General features: G+C 46.7%; 1 protein-coding gene across 9 annotated transcripts in view; it reads right to left on the bottom strand.

Moving 5' to 3' along the window:
* Positions 1 to 13625, bottom strand: part of RNF216 (ring finger protein 216) — a 169118-nt gene that overhangs the window by 84246 nt on the left and 71247 nt on the right. For 7 of the 9 annotated variants that reach the window (XR_010323705.1, XR_010323704.1, XR_010323703.1 and 4 more), the window contains exon 13: positions 12991 to 13069. Coding sequence is in view for 5 of the 9 variants with exons in the window: in XM_003416512.4 (XP_003416560.1) it covers positions 12991 to 13069 (79 nt within the window). In the remaining 4 variants the exon portion in view is untranslated. Of the gene's footprint in view, positions 1 to 3; positions 7229 to 12990; positions 13070 to 13625 lie in introns of those variants that run through there. The other 2 variants (XM_064296009.1, XM_064296008.1) reach the window with 2 other exon arrangements.

The raw sequence follows: 13625 nt of genomic DNA on the forward strand, positions 1-13625 counted from the left end.
AAAAAAAAAAAAAGGGAGAGAGAAATTACATTTATCCAACATGTTTCCAGCTGGAAAACGAGACTTTTTAAACGGGTGGAAAAAACTTGTACTGGTTACATGGTTCTTCCATCTTTAAATGACACAAGGAGTAAGAGTCATAGCCCAAAATCTACTGGCACATGGACCTATACCAAAGCAGCAACTGCCATGTGACCTGGCAAGTCCCTGCTCTCCTGCAGCAAGTGATGCTGTCACCTGTACCAGACCCGCCCCTGTGGTGCCCCATGGAGGCCATGCCGCCCCAAGGAGGAGGTGGTCTCTGGACATACATGACTGAAACAGTACCAGCCTCTTCCTCAACCACCTCTGCCGTTGCTCTTGGCTCCCATTACCTTTCCCCTCCACCACCACTAACCCCATCACCAGAAAACTGTATTTTCTTCAGGTCAACCTAAGCCACCTAGGTCTTCAGGCGAATGGGAGAGAATCCCACCAAATACGTCGAGCACCGTGCATGTGGGCCGTGGGAGCAGAGGATTTGCTGACGGAGGACTTTAGTAGCACCGTGTGTGCCCAGGTCTCGGGTCGGGAGATTGATAGAAATGACAAGCTGTGATAACCGAAAGGACAAGACGTTCCAGCTCCCAGCGTTCTGTCGGCTCTCCCTTCGCCCACCCCCTCTTTCCTTGCTCTACAAGATCCACCCCCTAAAACAGCACTTTGGTCACATCGTCCCTATGCTAAGCCTTCGAAAGCTTCCGTCGTCTCCAGAGTCAAACTGACCTCCCTTATTCTGCTTGCAAAGCCATCTAAAATACAGGGTCTCAGTATTTTCCCAGTCCTCCTTCCTTCTGCAGACAAGTGTCTACTTGCTGACCCTGCACACAGTTTTGCTCCCATCATTCCCTGACACTCACCCATTTAAAGCCATAAGGGCTGAGTCAGGCTAAGACCCAGCCTTTTATGAAGTATCTCCTCGTCATGCCAAACCAAAGTGACCCTTCTGGTCTCCTGAAGTGGTCGTCACTGCTATCTCACTATTTCACTGTCGGCGTATGAGCCTCCCCCACTGATCTCCCGCCCCCAGATCTTAAGCTGGGACTGTGGCTGTCCCTCTTTATATTTCTGCTGGCAAAGCAATGCTCGATGAATATCTGCTGAATGAATGAATGAAAGAACCAATGAATGACCAAATTCTGACCAAGGCAGTTATGTGCCACCTGTCCACCCCAGCCTATGCCAGGGAAGCAGCTTGTGAACACGTGCAGGGTGGAGGACAAAAGTGTCAGGGAGGGTGAGGGGCAAGTCTCTGGTCAGCTTCTCCTGCACCACGGGAAGCAAAAGGCTTTTAAGAAGAAGTGGGTGCAAAGAAAGAACAAGGATGTGTGAATTAGCTTCCATGGTGTCCAGAGCCATGATGACAGAGGGTATAGGTGACAGAGGGTGTAGATAAGTAAGGGTGCTTGTCTGGAGAAGGGACACAAGCTAGGAAAAAGGTCGGATTAGGTCTGAGCAGCAGAATTCTGATGGAAGAAGGGGAGAAAGCAAGAGGACACGCTTCAGCCAGAGAGGAGAGAAAACACTGCGATGGGCCTCATGCTCTTGGGGCTGGGATTCAGGGTCAGCTTCTCAGACACAGGGAGCCTTTGAATGCAAAATCCTTTTCATATGAACTTTTGATGGGAAACCAACTGAACGGTACTTTGATGAGGCTACAGGGATTTGATCTGAGATACTTCCTTAGCCTGTTTCTTTTTGAAAACCACATGCCAACGCCTATGAAAGACACATGAAAGGCCATCTGGTCTCTCCTCCGCCTTGAGACTGCCTCGCACACAGGTCATCCTAGAGAGAGGCATGTTCTAGGCCATCCTGGCACCTCCGGGAGGCCTTGGGGCAAGGCCCCAACTTCTTGGGAACCCCCTCACGGGTTACAGTGTGCCTAGCAACTCATCTTGGAATCTTTATGGTAGTTTAAAGTCTGTTTTCTCTGTGAAGCTGGAAAACATCAGCTCACCACCACTCATACAGAAACACCTTGTACAAATAGAGAAACTACACGCATAAAGCCCCCCTCCTCTAGGACCTTCTGTCCTTCCACATATATCCACGGACATTCTCCTATTACGTTACAAGTTTTCTCATCTCTTAAAAAAATGATCAAGCCACAAAATATTCAAGTAAATGTCTTTTTTAGTTCCCAACAGTGATGCACCCTCAAGACAGCAAAGCAGTTAAGTGTGTGCGCATGTGCATAAACTTTGGAGTTAGACCTGGGTTCTTTTTATTGTGGAAAATTTTAAGCATATACAAAAGTGGTCAAAATAATATAATGAGCCTCATGTACTCATCACTTGTGTTTAATAAACATCAATTCATGGCCAGACTTAGCTACACCTACTCTCCTGTTTCCTCTCCTCCAGTACAATTTTGAAGCAAATCTCAGATTAAACATCACTTCATCTGTAAGTACTTCAGTTTGTTTCTCCAAAAGATCAAAGAGTCTTAAAAACAACCCAGCATTCCAAAATCAGACCTAAAAATACAGAATGATAAGTTAAGGAAGCCCCAGCTTTCTGTCCTGGTACTATTGCTTAATAGCTGTAGGACTTGGAGCAGATAGGAATATACACTCCCCAGTATGCTGCCTAAAATCCAGTAACACTCCATGAGCAGGCATGCTAGGATCCAGTCTGTCCTAACCATGATGCCAAACTCCCAACTCAAGACATCCCTGCTGTATTTGCTCCGACCAGCAAGCCATTCTCTGGTGGAGTCACTCACTAACTCATTCTGCTCCTCACCCCTAACCTTCGCAGACTAGATTTGTTTCTCATCATCACTCAGCATTACCAAAGTTATTCCGAGTCCTGATTCCTGGGGGCATTACTGTGGAGTGCGGACACAGAGCACACAGTTGTCATCTAGTTTCAAAGGCAAGAGCGGGGAGGGTGCCTTGCTCTGACACACCAGAGACGGGGCAGTGGGTCCTCCAGGTCTCAGCGGCTGACTCCCTGCTGTGCAGAACCCTGGCTGTAGACCCATACATTTCCTAGTTATGGTCTGTGAAAAGGGCGCATGGCCTTTGGGGACTGAAGACTTGACAGAGGTGGTCCTTTTTCTATCTTTGTCTCAAAGGCAGAAGAGGGCATTGAGGAGTTAAAGACTGTTTACGTTTCTCAGCTGCCACACAGCAACTGGAAAATGACCTTGAACTCGACAGTAAACACAAGGTTCCCACCCAGCTGCAGCTTTTGTCCAGGCTTTGCGTGAATTTTGCTCAGTGCTCCAAATGTCCCTCTTTGCTATCGTTTCCCTTCCCCACATTCCTCCTCGCTGACAGATGCCCATGGGGATATGGGGTGTTTTCATGCTTGTGTTATTGCCATAGCAACAATTTCTCTTCTACCTGGAAGGCTGGAAACCCTGCAGTGCTCTGTGCTGAGAATGCAAAGTGGGACACGATCGAGCAGCACTTACACGCACACACACAATTTCTCAAGGACATCACGATGAGAATCATGAAGACAAATTAAGATGCTGACGCCTGGTAACGCACAATTAACGTAAAGAAAAAAGAGATAAATCACTCTTCACAGAAAGACATTTTGTAGATAGTAATTTTTAAGTGATTTTTAACATAAGATTTTTAAAGACTTTAAATCAAAATGCATCTCTCTCTCGCTGAGGCCACAGGCACAGAAAAATGCCACTAGATTATTTGAATAAAACACATAAAGGCGCTAAACAAGCAGCTTGTGGTTTCCAGAAAGAGAGGCACTCAAAGCTTGCAACTCCACAGTCTGTGAGCAGGGTGAGGCGGTGGCAGGGCAATGGCTAACTGGTGGCTACAAAAACCATGAAAAAGGGTTAGGGTTTCTGTTTTAGCAAAATGCTTACACGAACGGCTGCTAAAAATTTGCAGAGACTTTTTCTGTAAGTGCTATATAGACAGTTTATTTTAGTAGACACGGAAAAAAAAAAAAAGCCAAAAAAAGAGGAGAACTGAGGAGACCACGTCCACAATGACAGTAAAAGGTAAGGTGCTGCCTCAGAGTAGTGGTGGGGGAGGCAGTGGTCAGGACCCCCTGTAAAGGTGGGCGCCCTCCCATTAATACAAAAAACCTCACAAACTAGTACCCATCCGGGAGATGACCCACGGGTTTTGATCTTCACTTTGTGACTGACTCTCAGGTCTCCAGCCAAATCTCTTGTCCTTGTTGTTTCCAGGCTTTTCTGGCACTCATCTTTTGGAATGTTGTCCCTGAGATTCTCAATCCCTCTGAGATGAGGCACACGACGGGAGGGGGGCAGTGGCATTGACAGCCATGGTCCTGGGGAACAGCTGCCCCAGACGCAGGCGTCTTCCTATGCAGTCCTCTAGGGGGCACAGGTCCTTCTCTGCGCTTGACTAAGGTTGGCTAAGAGCTGGCATTTCTTAAAGAACATACTGTTGAGCTAAATATGTGGCTTTAAAACTCTATCCCCTTTATGAGAGGTCAGCACAAGGGGACTAAACCAAAAGCAAAGAAGTTTCCTGAATACAACCGAACGCTTCGAAGGCCAGAGTGTGTGTGTGTGGGGGGGGGGGAGGGGTAGGGTATAGGGACTTTGGTTTCAGGGGACATTCATGGCAATTAGCATAACAAAACGTCTTAAGAAAACGCTCTGCATCCCACTTTGGTAAGAGGTGTCTGAGGTCTTAAAAACTAGCAAGCGGCCATCTAAGATGCATCTATTGGTCTCAACCTACCTGGGGCGAAGAAGAACAAAGAACACCAAATACACAAGGTAAATATGAGCCCAAGAGACAGAACGGGCCACATACAGCTTGAGACTTAAGAACTAGATAGTGCCCGGCTACAACTGATGACTGCCCTGACAGGGAACACAACAGAGAATCCCTGATGGAACAGAACAGTGGGATGTAGATTTCAAATTCTCATAAAAAGACAAGACTTAATGGTCCAACTGAGACTAGAGGGACGCAGAGGTCATGGTCCCCAGACCTTCTGTTAGTCCGGGACTGGAACCATACCTGAAGCCAACTCTTCACAGAGACTGGACTGGACTATAAGACAGAAAATGATACTGGTGAGGAGTGAGCTTCTTGGCTCAAATAGATACATGAGACTATGTGGGCAGCTCCTGTCTGGAGGCGAGATGAGAAGACAGAGGGGGACAGGAGCTAGTTGAATGGACACCAGGAATACAGGGTGGAGAGGAGGAGTTCGCTGTCTCATTGGGGGAGGGCAGCTAGGAGTACGTAGCAAGGTGTATATAAGTTTTTGTACGAGAGACTAACTTGATTTGTAAACTTTCACTTAAAGCACAATTAAAAAAAAAAAAAAAACTCTATCCCCTTTACACTGTAGCATTTCAAGGACCTAGTAAGAACTGTCATGTGTGAGCATATGATCTGAAAACTAAGATAAGTGAAAAGTCATCTTTTGCTTCCCCAATGGGATTTTATACTGGGCCACTGTGAGGGAACTCCTTGCTCTTGGGGTGGCAGACTTAACAAAACTGGAAGGAGCTCCTCCCTTCTAGGAACTCCTCTCATCACCCAAGCCCACACCATACCACCCACTGTCCACCAACTGTCACCCTAAAGTGAGTAACGACCAGTGATACGATGTGCTAGGCCCTGGACTGAGTGTCTCACCTACATCATGCCACTTATTCTTCACAAAACTCCAGGAGGCAGGTACAACCGCTCCATTTTACAGACAAAACAATCACAGTTCAGGGGCATGATGTCTTTAGGGCCCAACGCCACAAAGTGGAGGGGCTGGAATTCATCCGTTACCAGCAGGTCCAACATTCAAGCCCTGGTCTTAACCACTGCAGACGGCCTCCCTGGCTGCAGGTAACTTACTAGTGAAGCTAAACAAAAGCACTGTCCCAAACAATGCTGCAAAGTAGGAACCTGAAGACTCTTCTTTTGCAACTGGACAGGAGCTGCTGTGATTTGTTTCCTGGGAACATGGTGACATTGTAACTGTTGAAAGCAGCATCACCAGGGCTAGGAAAGGAGACTGGCTTGGGTGGACAAGGCAGAGCACTGCCATGGCCTGGGGCTGAGAAGTTGGCAGACATCACCTGAGGCTACAGGTGCTGCCAGATATTTGACTCCTCAGAGCTGGCTCTGACAGCAGAGCCTTCTAGGCTGTCTAGGCTCTGAGACCCAGTCAGGGTGACGGGCACTCAACCACCTGCCATGAAAGTCAGCCTGCGAGGTTTTCAAGTGGAGAAATCCGAGAGTTCAGCAACACACAGTAGGAGACAAAATGGCGGTGCTCACAACAGCCCTTTGCTGCCTCTCTCCTCCACACACCCAGGCAGGGCGCCAGGTAGAAGCAGCTGGTTTCACAATTCAGTGTCCAATATAAACGGATGAACTAGATGAAATGCAGGAATACAAACTTTCTGTAGGGCTGAGGGGAACAAAATAAAATTCTTAACCATATGTGGCATTTTAACTCATGTATATTTTTTACCTTCCCTATTTCCTAGATATCTACCTCCCTTTTAAATAATCACTGCAGACAACAGAAAACATGGTATTTATCTGACTTTTAATGTGAAGGCAGTGTGTGAAGAAAGGGAATCAAGATTTGCCTTTTGTTGCTTTTATTCTTCTTGGGACAAAACAAAACAGACCCTGAAATAACCAGGTTTTATACTCAGAGCGTTTTAGGCATTGTAATGTCGAGCAAGAGAAGTGTATGCATGCGTGTGCGTGTGCGTGCGCGTGGGAGTGATTATAAGCCAGAGTCTTTCAGCACTGAGAAGCCTAGGAAGAACAGGTCCACTACGCTGGTTACTACGGGGGATTTTAAAATGTAGAGACCGACAAAAACATTGAGACAAAATAGAGTGAGATTCTGTTACCTTGTTGCTTTGATACTTCTGCAGGGACATGGTTTGGGGTCCCCCCCGGACAGTGTTTTGGGACAGGGGCTCCCCGTCAGGTTCTGAGTGCACCAGGTTAGCCGCGGCTTCATCATTTACATCACCTGACTTAAGGTCTCAGCGTCCACTTCTTAGGGTGCTGTGGAGACCAAAATGAGCTAAGGGTTTTGTGAGCCACCTGAGGAATGCTCCACCTGCCGGGGAGCATCACAGCCTGAAGCTCTTCAGCCTGAACTACCACGGCTCTAAGGAAGTGGCTCACCTTTACGGAAGTCAGTGCAGTGCGATGAGTTGCTTTTATATGGCCTTTCTCACCGTGGTCTTGTGATTCCTACAAAAACGATTGGCGGGACTATGTAAATAAGGTGCATGGAACCCCTGTGGGGGTGGGACCATGCAAATAAAGTACATGGAACCCTAATATGGGGATTGGTCAGTTTTGCCATTCTGCTAGGCTTAAAAAAAAGCCAATCCTAGACCAGAGGGGAGACCTCACTACCACCAAGAAGAAGAGAGGGGAGTGGGTTATGTCCTTTGGACCTGGGATCTCTATCTACTGAGATCCTTCTAGACCCAGGAGACAAAAAGTGAGAGAGAGCTGTAACACCTGAGATGGTGTAAGATGGCAAGAAAAGGCAGCAGCAGCAGAACCAGGAGATAGGTGTGAGATGGCACAGTGGGCTTTCTAGACAACAGAGCAAGAGAACTGAGTGCCTTCTGGCAGGAGGGTTCCTGGTGGAGTGGGGTTCCTTCAGGCACTTGTTGGCTAGACTCTCCGACCACGGAGTGGGAGAATGGTGCACCTTCGGGCTGAAGCTTGGTGGAGTGGGGTGCCCCTGGGCACTTATTAGAGGAGCTAAAGAGCTTTGTAACACTTTGTAACTCTATCTGAAGCAGGCAGAGGCTAGGCCGAGGGGCCCAAGAGCCATAGAGAGGCCTGCCTGCAGGCATGGCCGAGAAGCTGTCCTGATCAAAGAATTGAATCCTGAGTTATTCCTAATCCTGAATTGTAATCTATTACTTCCCTAATAAACCCCGTAACTGTGAGCATAGTCTATGAGTCTGGGTGGCCATTGCAGCAAATTATCAAACCCAGCAGAGCAGCAGGGAGTGCCGTGGGAGGGATGGCTGGTGTCAGAATTGGTACCAAGGGTGGAGAGAGGATGTATCTGACCTCCACCTCATAGGAATTAGCCTTGGGCTGCTGATCTTGGTTTTCCTTCCCCCTTGTTAGAAGAGATCAGACTCCCATACACCGCCATTTTTTACAGTTGGGTAGGTCACCTTTCACGCTGAGGAACATTCACACCACCGTACTGCTCTTGCTGACATCAAGGATAGCACTCCAGTGAGCAAGCCCTTGTTTGAGGCTTTTGTTATCCAGACATTTAGTTCTTGTCAATGCCACTTCCGGAATGAAGGCCCTCCCTGGTTGCAGGAACAAGAGACTCATGCTTCACTCATGTCTGGATCAACGTAAAGGCCTGTGTCGGTGCAGGAGCCCGCTCACAGGGTGGGGCCTAGAGAGAGCACTACAGTGAGTGGCAGCCCTGTCTCTCACAGCTGGAGCTGCTCAGGCACCAACAGCTGGTACAGGTGTGTTGAAATGTTCTTCACGCAGCCATCCAGTCACCATGGCTGCTGCAGATGCCTGCTTTTCAGCAATGAACCTGGTCACTGCAGATGTTTTGATTACATTCCACTGCCAGAGAGTCAGTCATACTGAATGTCACAAAGGCTAGGGTGGAGACTGGAAAGGGTACAAAATAGGGAGGTGAGAGAGAATAAAGAGAAATAAATACCAGAGACATGCAGTTACACAGCCACAGTCACACCCTCGGGCTTTGTACGGAAGGTGCCACACTAAGTGTTCTCACAATTATCCTGATTACAGTCGCACCCCCAAACGGTCTCATCTCCTCAGCACTCGCTTTGTGAGCGCTCCTAAACCTTCACCTCGTGGCCTTGGTTCACTTTCTGAAAACCTCTACTTACATACCTCTGGGTTTATGTAGCCAAGTTATGGTTCTACAAGGGAGGAAAAAGATTCAATAAATTTCTGACCCTACCTAGGAGTAAATCTTCCAGAAACATCACTTTCAAATTGCTTTTTATCTCACCCTCTGCTGTCCCACACCAAACATTCGATCTGTTTCTAAAAGCAGCACTGAAAACAAACTGATGAATTCTTTATCTTGGAACCCACGAGGGAGCTTGGGGCCTTAACAAAAGCATTCCATCGTATCAGAGAAACAAAGACTCACTCCCTGTTTTATCAAAGACAGAGCCTCTTATTCTTCAGGGATTCCAGGCGAATCATTCCAGGCACGCCATCCCTCCTCCAGATAACGAATTAATATTAACTCCTCATCTCCAAGTGATAAGTTCCTAGAAATCAAACTGGAGTTCCGATTACTGGCAAAGACTCTGCAACAAGCAGGCAGATGCCCTTTGCCTCACGTGGGGCACAATTAGTTATATGGCTCATTTCTTAAACATTAGGAATCCTCAAGGATTAGTGGTTGGCTTACCCATCTTGCTGAGGAGGAAGAATGTCAAGAGAATTTGCACAAGTGAGAAAAGTAAAAACACTGCCATCTGCTTCCAAGGCCATATTTTGCTGACATGCATACTTTTCAAATGCCCCAGACTAAAGAAACAGCAGTCACCTTTCCTCACAGAGTATCAGTGCCATCTAGTGGCGACTCTCTGCAGGCTCATAAATGAAGACCAGCTGACTGGCATTGTAAGCGCTCCCCCTTTCCTTTCTAACGACAGGGTGGGCACTTCTCTGTGACCTGCTTGGCTGGCCGATCCAGCTCCATGTGCTGTCACTGTTCGGGCTTCCATGAGATGCAGTTTTTACCTTATTTTCCATGGTGCTTCCAGCCAAGCACCTGCAGATCTGACCCTAAGCAGCAGAAAATGTGTCTAGAACGTGAACGTGACCACCGCGGATGAGAGTCAAGTTTCAAAGCACACTAACCGATAAAGCTCTACTATGTATTCTCTTCACTTTAAAACAGTACCAAGGGACACGAATAGATTCGAATGAGTGGAAAGACACACTCTGAACTTAGACAGCAGCAGCCAACATTTTTAAGGTAATACTTTTCCTAAGTTCACAGAGAGATGTGATTCTAATCAAGATGCTAACAGCATTCTTATTTACTTATTTTTTGTGCTTTAAGTGAAAGTTTACAATTCGTTTCTCATACAAAACATACATTGTTATATGACCTTATTTGCTATCTCTATAATGTGACAGCACGCTTCTCCTCCCCACTCTGTGTTTCCTGTGTCCCTTCAACCAGCTCCTGTCCCTCTCTGCCTTCTCATCACGCCTCCAGACAGGAGCTGCCCACTTAGTCTCAGGTAGCCACTTGAGCTAAGAAGCACACTCCTCAACAATATCATTTTATGTTTTACCGTCCAGTCTAATTGTTGTCTGAAGAGTTGGCTTCAGGGATGGTTTTAGTTCTGGGCTAACAGAGAGTACAGGGACCTTGTCTTCAGTCCCTCCAGTCTCAGTCAGACCACAAAGTCCGGTCTTTTTACTAGAATTTGAGTTCTGCACCACAGTTTTCTCCTGCTGCATCAAGGACTCTGTTGTGTTCTCCGTCAGGGTGGTCTCCGGCTGACGGAGTCTCTGGTTTACATGGTCCTTTCTGTCTCTTGGGCTCATATTTTCCTTGTGACTTTGGTGTTCTTCATTCTCCTTTGCTCCAGGTGAGTTGGGACCAACTGATGCATTTCAGATGGCTGCTTGCTAGCTTTTAAGACCCCAGATGCCACTCACCAAAGCAGGATCTGGAAGATTTTCTTAATAAACTTTGTTATGCCAATTGACCTGGATGTCCCCTGAAACCATCGTCCTCAGACCCCATCCCCTGCTACTGTGTCCCTTGAAGTGGCTAACAGCATTCTTGAGCCCCTGTGACATAATTCCTAGATCACCCCACCCCAATTTCTGGTGCTCCCTGTTGGGCTCCCCGGCCTCTGCCTGTTCCCAAGGGCACAACTGCTTTTCATTCTTGATTCTGAAATCTTTCTCCAGCCTAGACTGTCATTGTGTTCTTAACCCTAGTCACTTACCAAGCATTTTCTAAGCACTCACTCTGTGCCGGACATTGGGAAAACATATGCATCCTGGACGTCCCCATGCATCCTGGACGACCCCACTCTCAAAACTCAACATGTCCAAACGGAATTAATTTTCCCTTGTCTGAAATCATTTTCTGTTCTATTTCCAATTTTATGAGTAACGCCATCTACTTAGTTACCCCAACCAGAGAAACTTGAGTCACCTTCCTCATCCCCACATTCAGAGTATCACCACCTAATCCTATCTCTATTATTCTTCTCCACACCCAGAGTTCTGGTTCTCATTATCAGCCGGGGCAGGCTAGGTTATGCTGTCGGAACAAATGCAAACCTTAGGAGCTTACAACAAAGATTTATTTCTCGTTCATGCTGTGTCTCCACCTCAGCAGAGGGAAAAGACCCGCGGTGCTTGCTCTTTTCCCTCAAGTGACTGCTCTCACTTAACACCCACATTGCACTGGCCAAAATAAGCTACCTGGCCATCTCCAAGTTCAACAGGGCATGTACAGTCCTACCACAGGGAAAGCAAAGTATCTGGTGCATCTGCCTAATGTATTAAGAACTTCTGAAAAACTCTCGCTGATGTTTCAGGTTGGAGGGTTCTCGAGACACCTGGATGCTGTCTCAGACCCACGTGAGCCTCACAGCTGTCTGGAACTGTCTTTTGAGAATAATAGCCTCCCGCCTCCTCTTTTACCTTCCAAATTGTATGGCACTCTACTAGGAAATGTGGTTCCCAGCACCTCCTTCCACAGCAAACAGATCTCCCTGACATCACCTCCACCCAAATCAGGGCTGCGTCCAGACTCCTCAGGATGGACTTCAAAGTCTTGCATGGTTTTGCCCAATCAGCTCATGAGGCTACCCCTTCTTACTCCTTGTACATCATGGGCTGCTGCTCCATGGGCCTACAACATCTCTCCATTTTCACTGTACCTCCCACCCTTTCATCCCTTGCCTACTGCCTCCTTGCCTATGTGTTTTAGCTTGGGCGGCCCCATCCTAGGCAAGCCAGTGCCTGACACATTGCGAGCACAGAAAACAAAGTTACTATGGTTTCTTAGTTCCAAGATGCCAGAGGCTGCTGGAACAACTGCTATAGCAATAGCCTGGGGTGGGGCCCAATTTTTAAATGGCTACATCAGTTTTAAGAATGCATCCAATTCCACACAGAAATGTTAATGTAAAAATCAAAAGGAGCCAAGTTTTAGCTCATTCATTTGTTTATTTTCTTCCTTCTTCCCCACTCTCTAACTTTATTCCTCCATAAGAAAAAGATATTGCCATGTTTGACTCCAATGATGCTGTTTTAGAACACGGTTTAAAATTTACACGCTCGTCTAGGTAGATGCCAATATTAACTAAAAACTGTAAGTGGCTTATAAACAGGTGACAAATTTTAAGACATTCTTAGTTCACAGGGTAGGAGCACAGCTGAAGAGTAAAAAGATTTTCAGAAGTGAGGTAACCAGATAGCTCTCGTCTCATCCAACAGTCAGTTCTTATAAGGAAAAGAGTTATGTGAATCACCTACCAGACTAGGTAAAGACGCCACAATGATACCTAGTCCTTCAGTGAGAGAAGAGGCGTGTGGACTTTGAGAACGGTAGGAAGTGGGTGGGGGTGGGGATTTGAGTACAGGGTAGGAAGAAGAACCAGCAAGAAAAATGCTGGTGCGGCAGAAGAAAAACAAAACCTTCACATACATTCTTGCATCTGCCCTTATAAGAAGAGAGCCCAAAACAGACACTCAGAGCTTTGTGGCTCTAATTCCACAAGCAGCCCACATCCCTGTAACCACGTCAACCACTGTTCGTCCGCAAAGTACCAATCTTCATTTTCGTTCATGAAAAGGCAAGCACTCAAATCTTTCTCCTGGGTCCACTTGCAGATAAACAACAATTATAAACAACTGACAACTGGGCCATTAGGGCAGCCCGAACTAATTGTAATTCGGACACACACGTAGGAAAAAACTTGTCTCCCTACCTTTCGGCAGCGAGGATTGGGACAGCTGAACCTCTTCACATCACTGTCCAACAGTGCAGGAAAGCTACAGGAGGGACACCTAGAGTCGAAGAGCAGATTTGTATTTACCTGCAACACTTGAGTCTGATTAGGTTCCATGGGACTGTTCATACCAAGACAGGGTTTTGAGTTGGACAGCCATATTGCCTTTTTTTTTTTTTAATTTGTACGAAAGGCTCAGTACCCTTCCCTCTTTTAAAAATTTTATTGTGGTAAAATACATATAACAAAAACAGTTGCCATTTTAACCACTTTTAAGTGTACAATTCATTTAAAAACAAAAACAATAACAAAAAACAAACAGTTGCCATCGAGTCAACTCTGACTCATGGCGACCCCATGTGTGTCACTGTAGGACTGTGGTCCGTTGGTTGTTCATGGCTGACATTTTGGAAGTAGATCACCAGGCCTTTCTTCTGAGGTACCCCTGGGTGGACCTGAACCTCCAACCTTTTGGTTAGCTGTGAGCACACTAACCATTTGCACCACCCAGGGACTCCTCACTAAAATTACATACTTCTTTCTTACTCCTTGGTTTTCATCAAACATGGAGAGAACACCCCTTTGTGCTGGCTCTCATCACAAAATACAGACAG

The sequence above is a fragment of the Loxodonta africana genome, chromosome 12, assembly GCF_030014295.1.
Source record: "Loxodonta africana isolate mLoxAfr1 chromosome 12, mLoxAfr1.hap2, whole genome shotgun sequence".
NCBI lineage: Eukaryota > Metazoa > Chordata > Mammalia > Proboscidea > Elephantidae > Loxodonta > Loxodonta africana.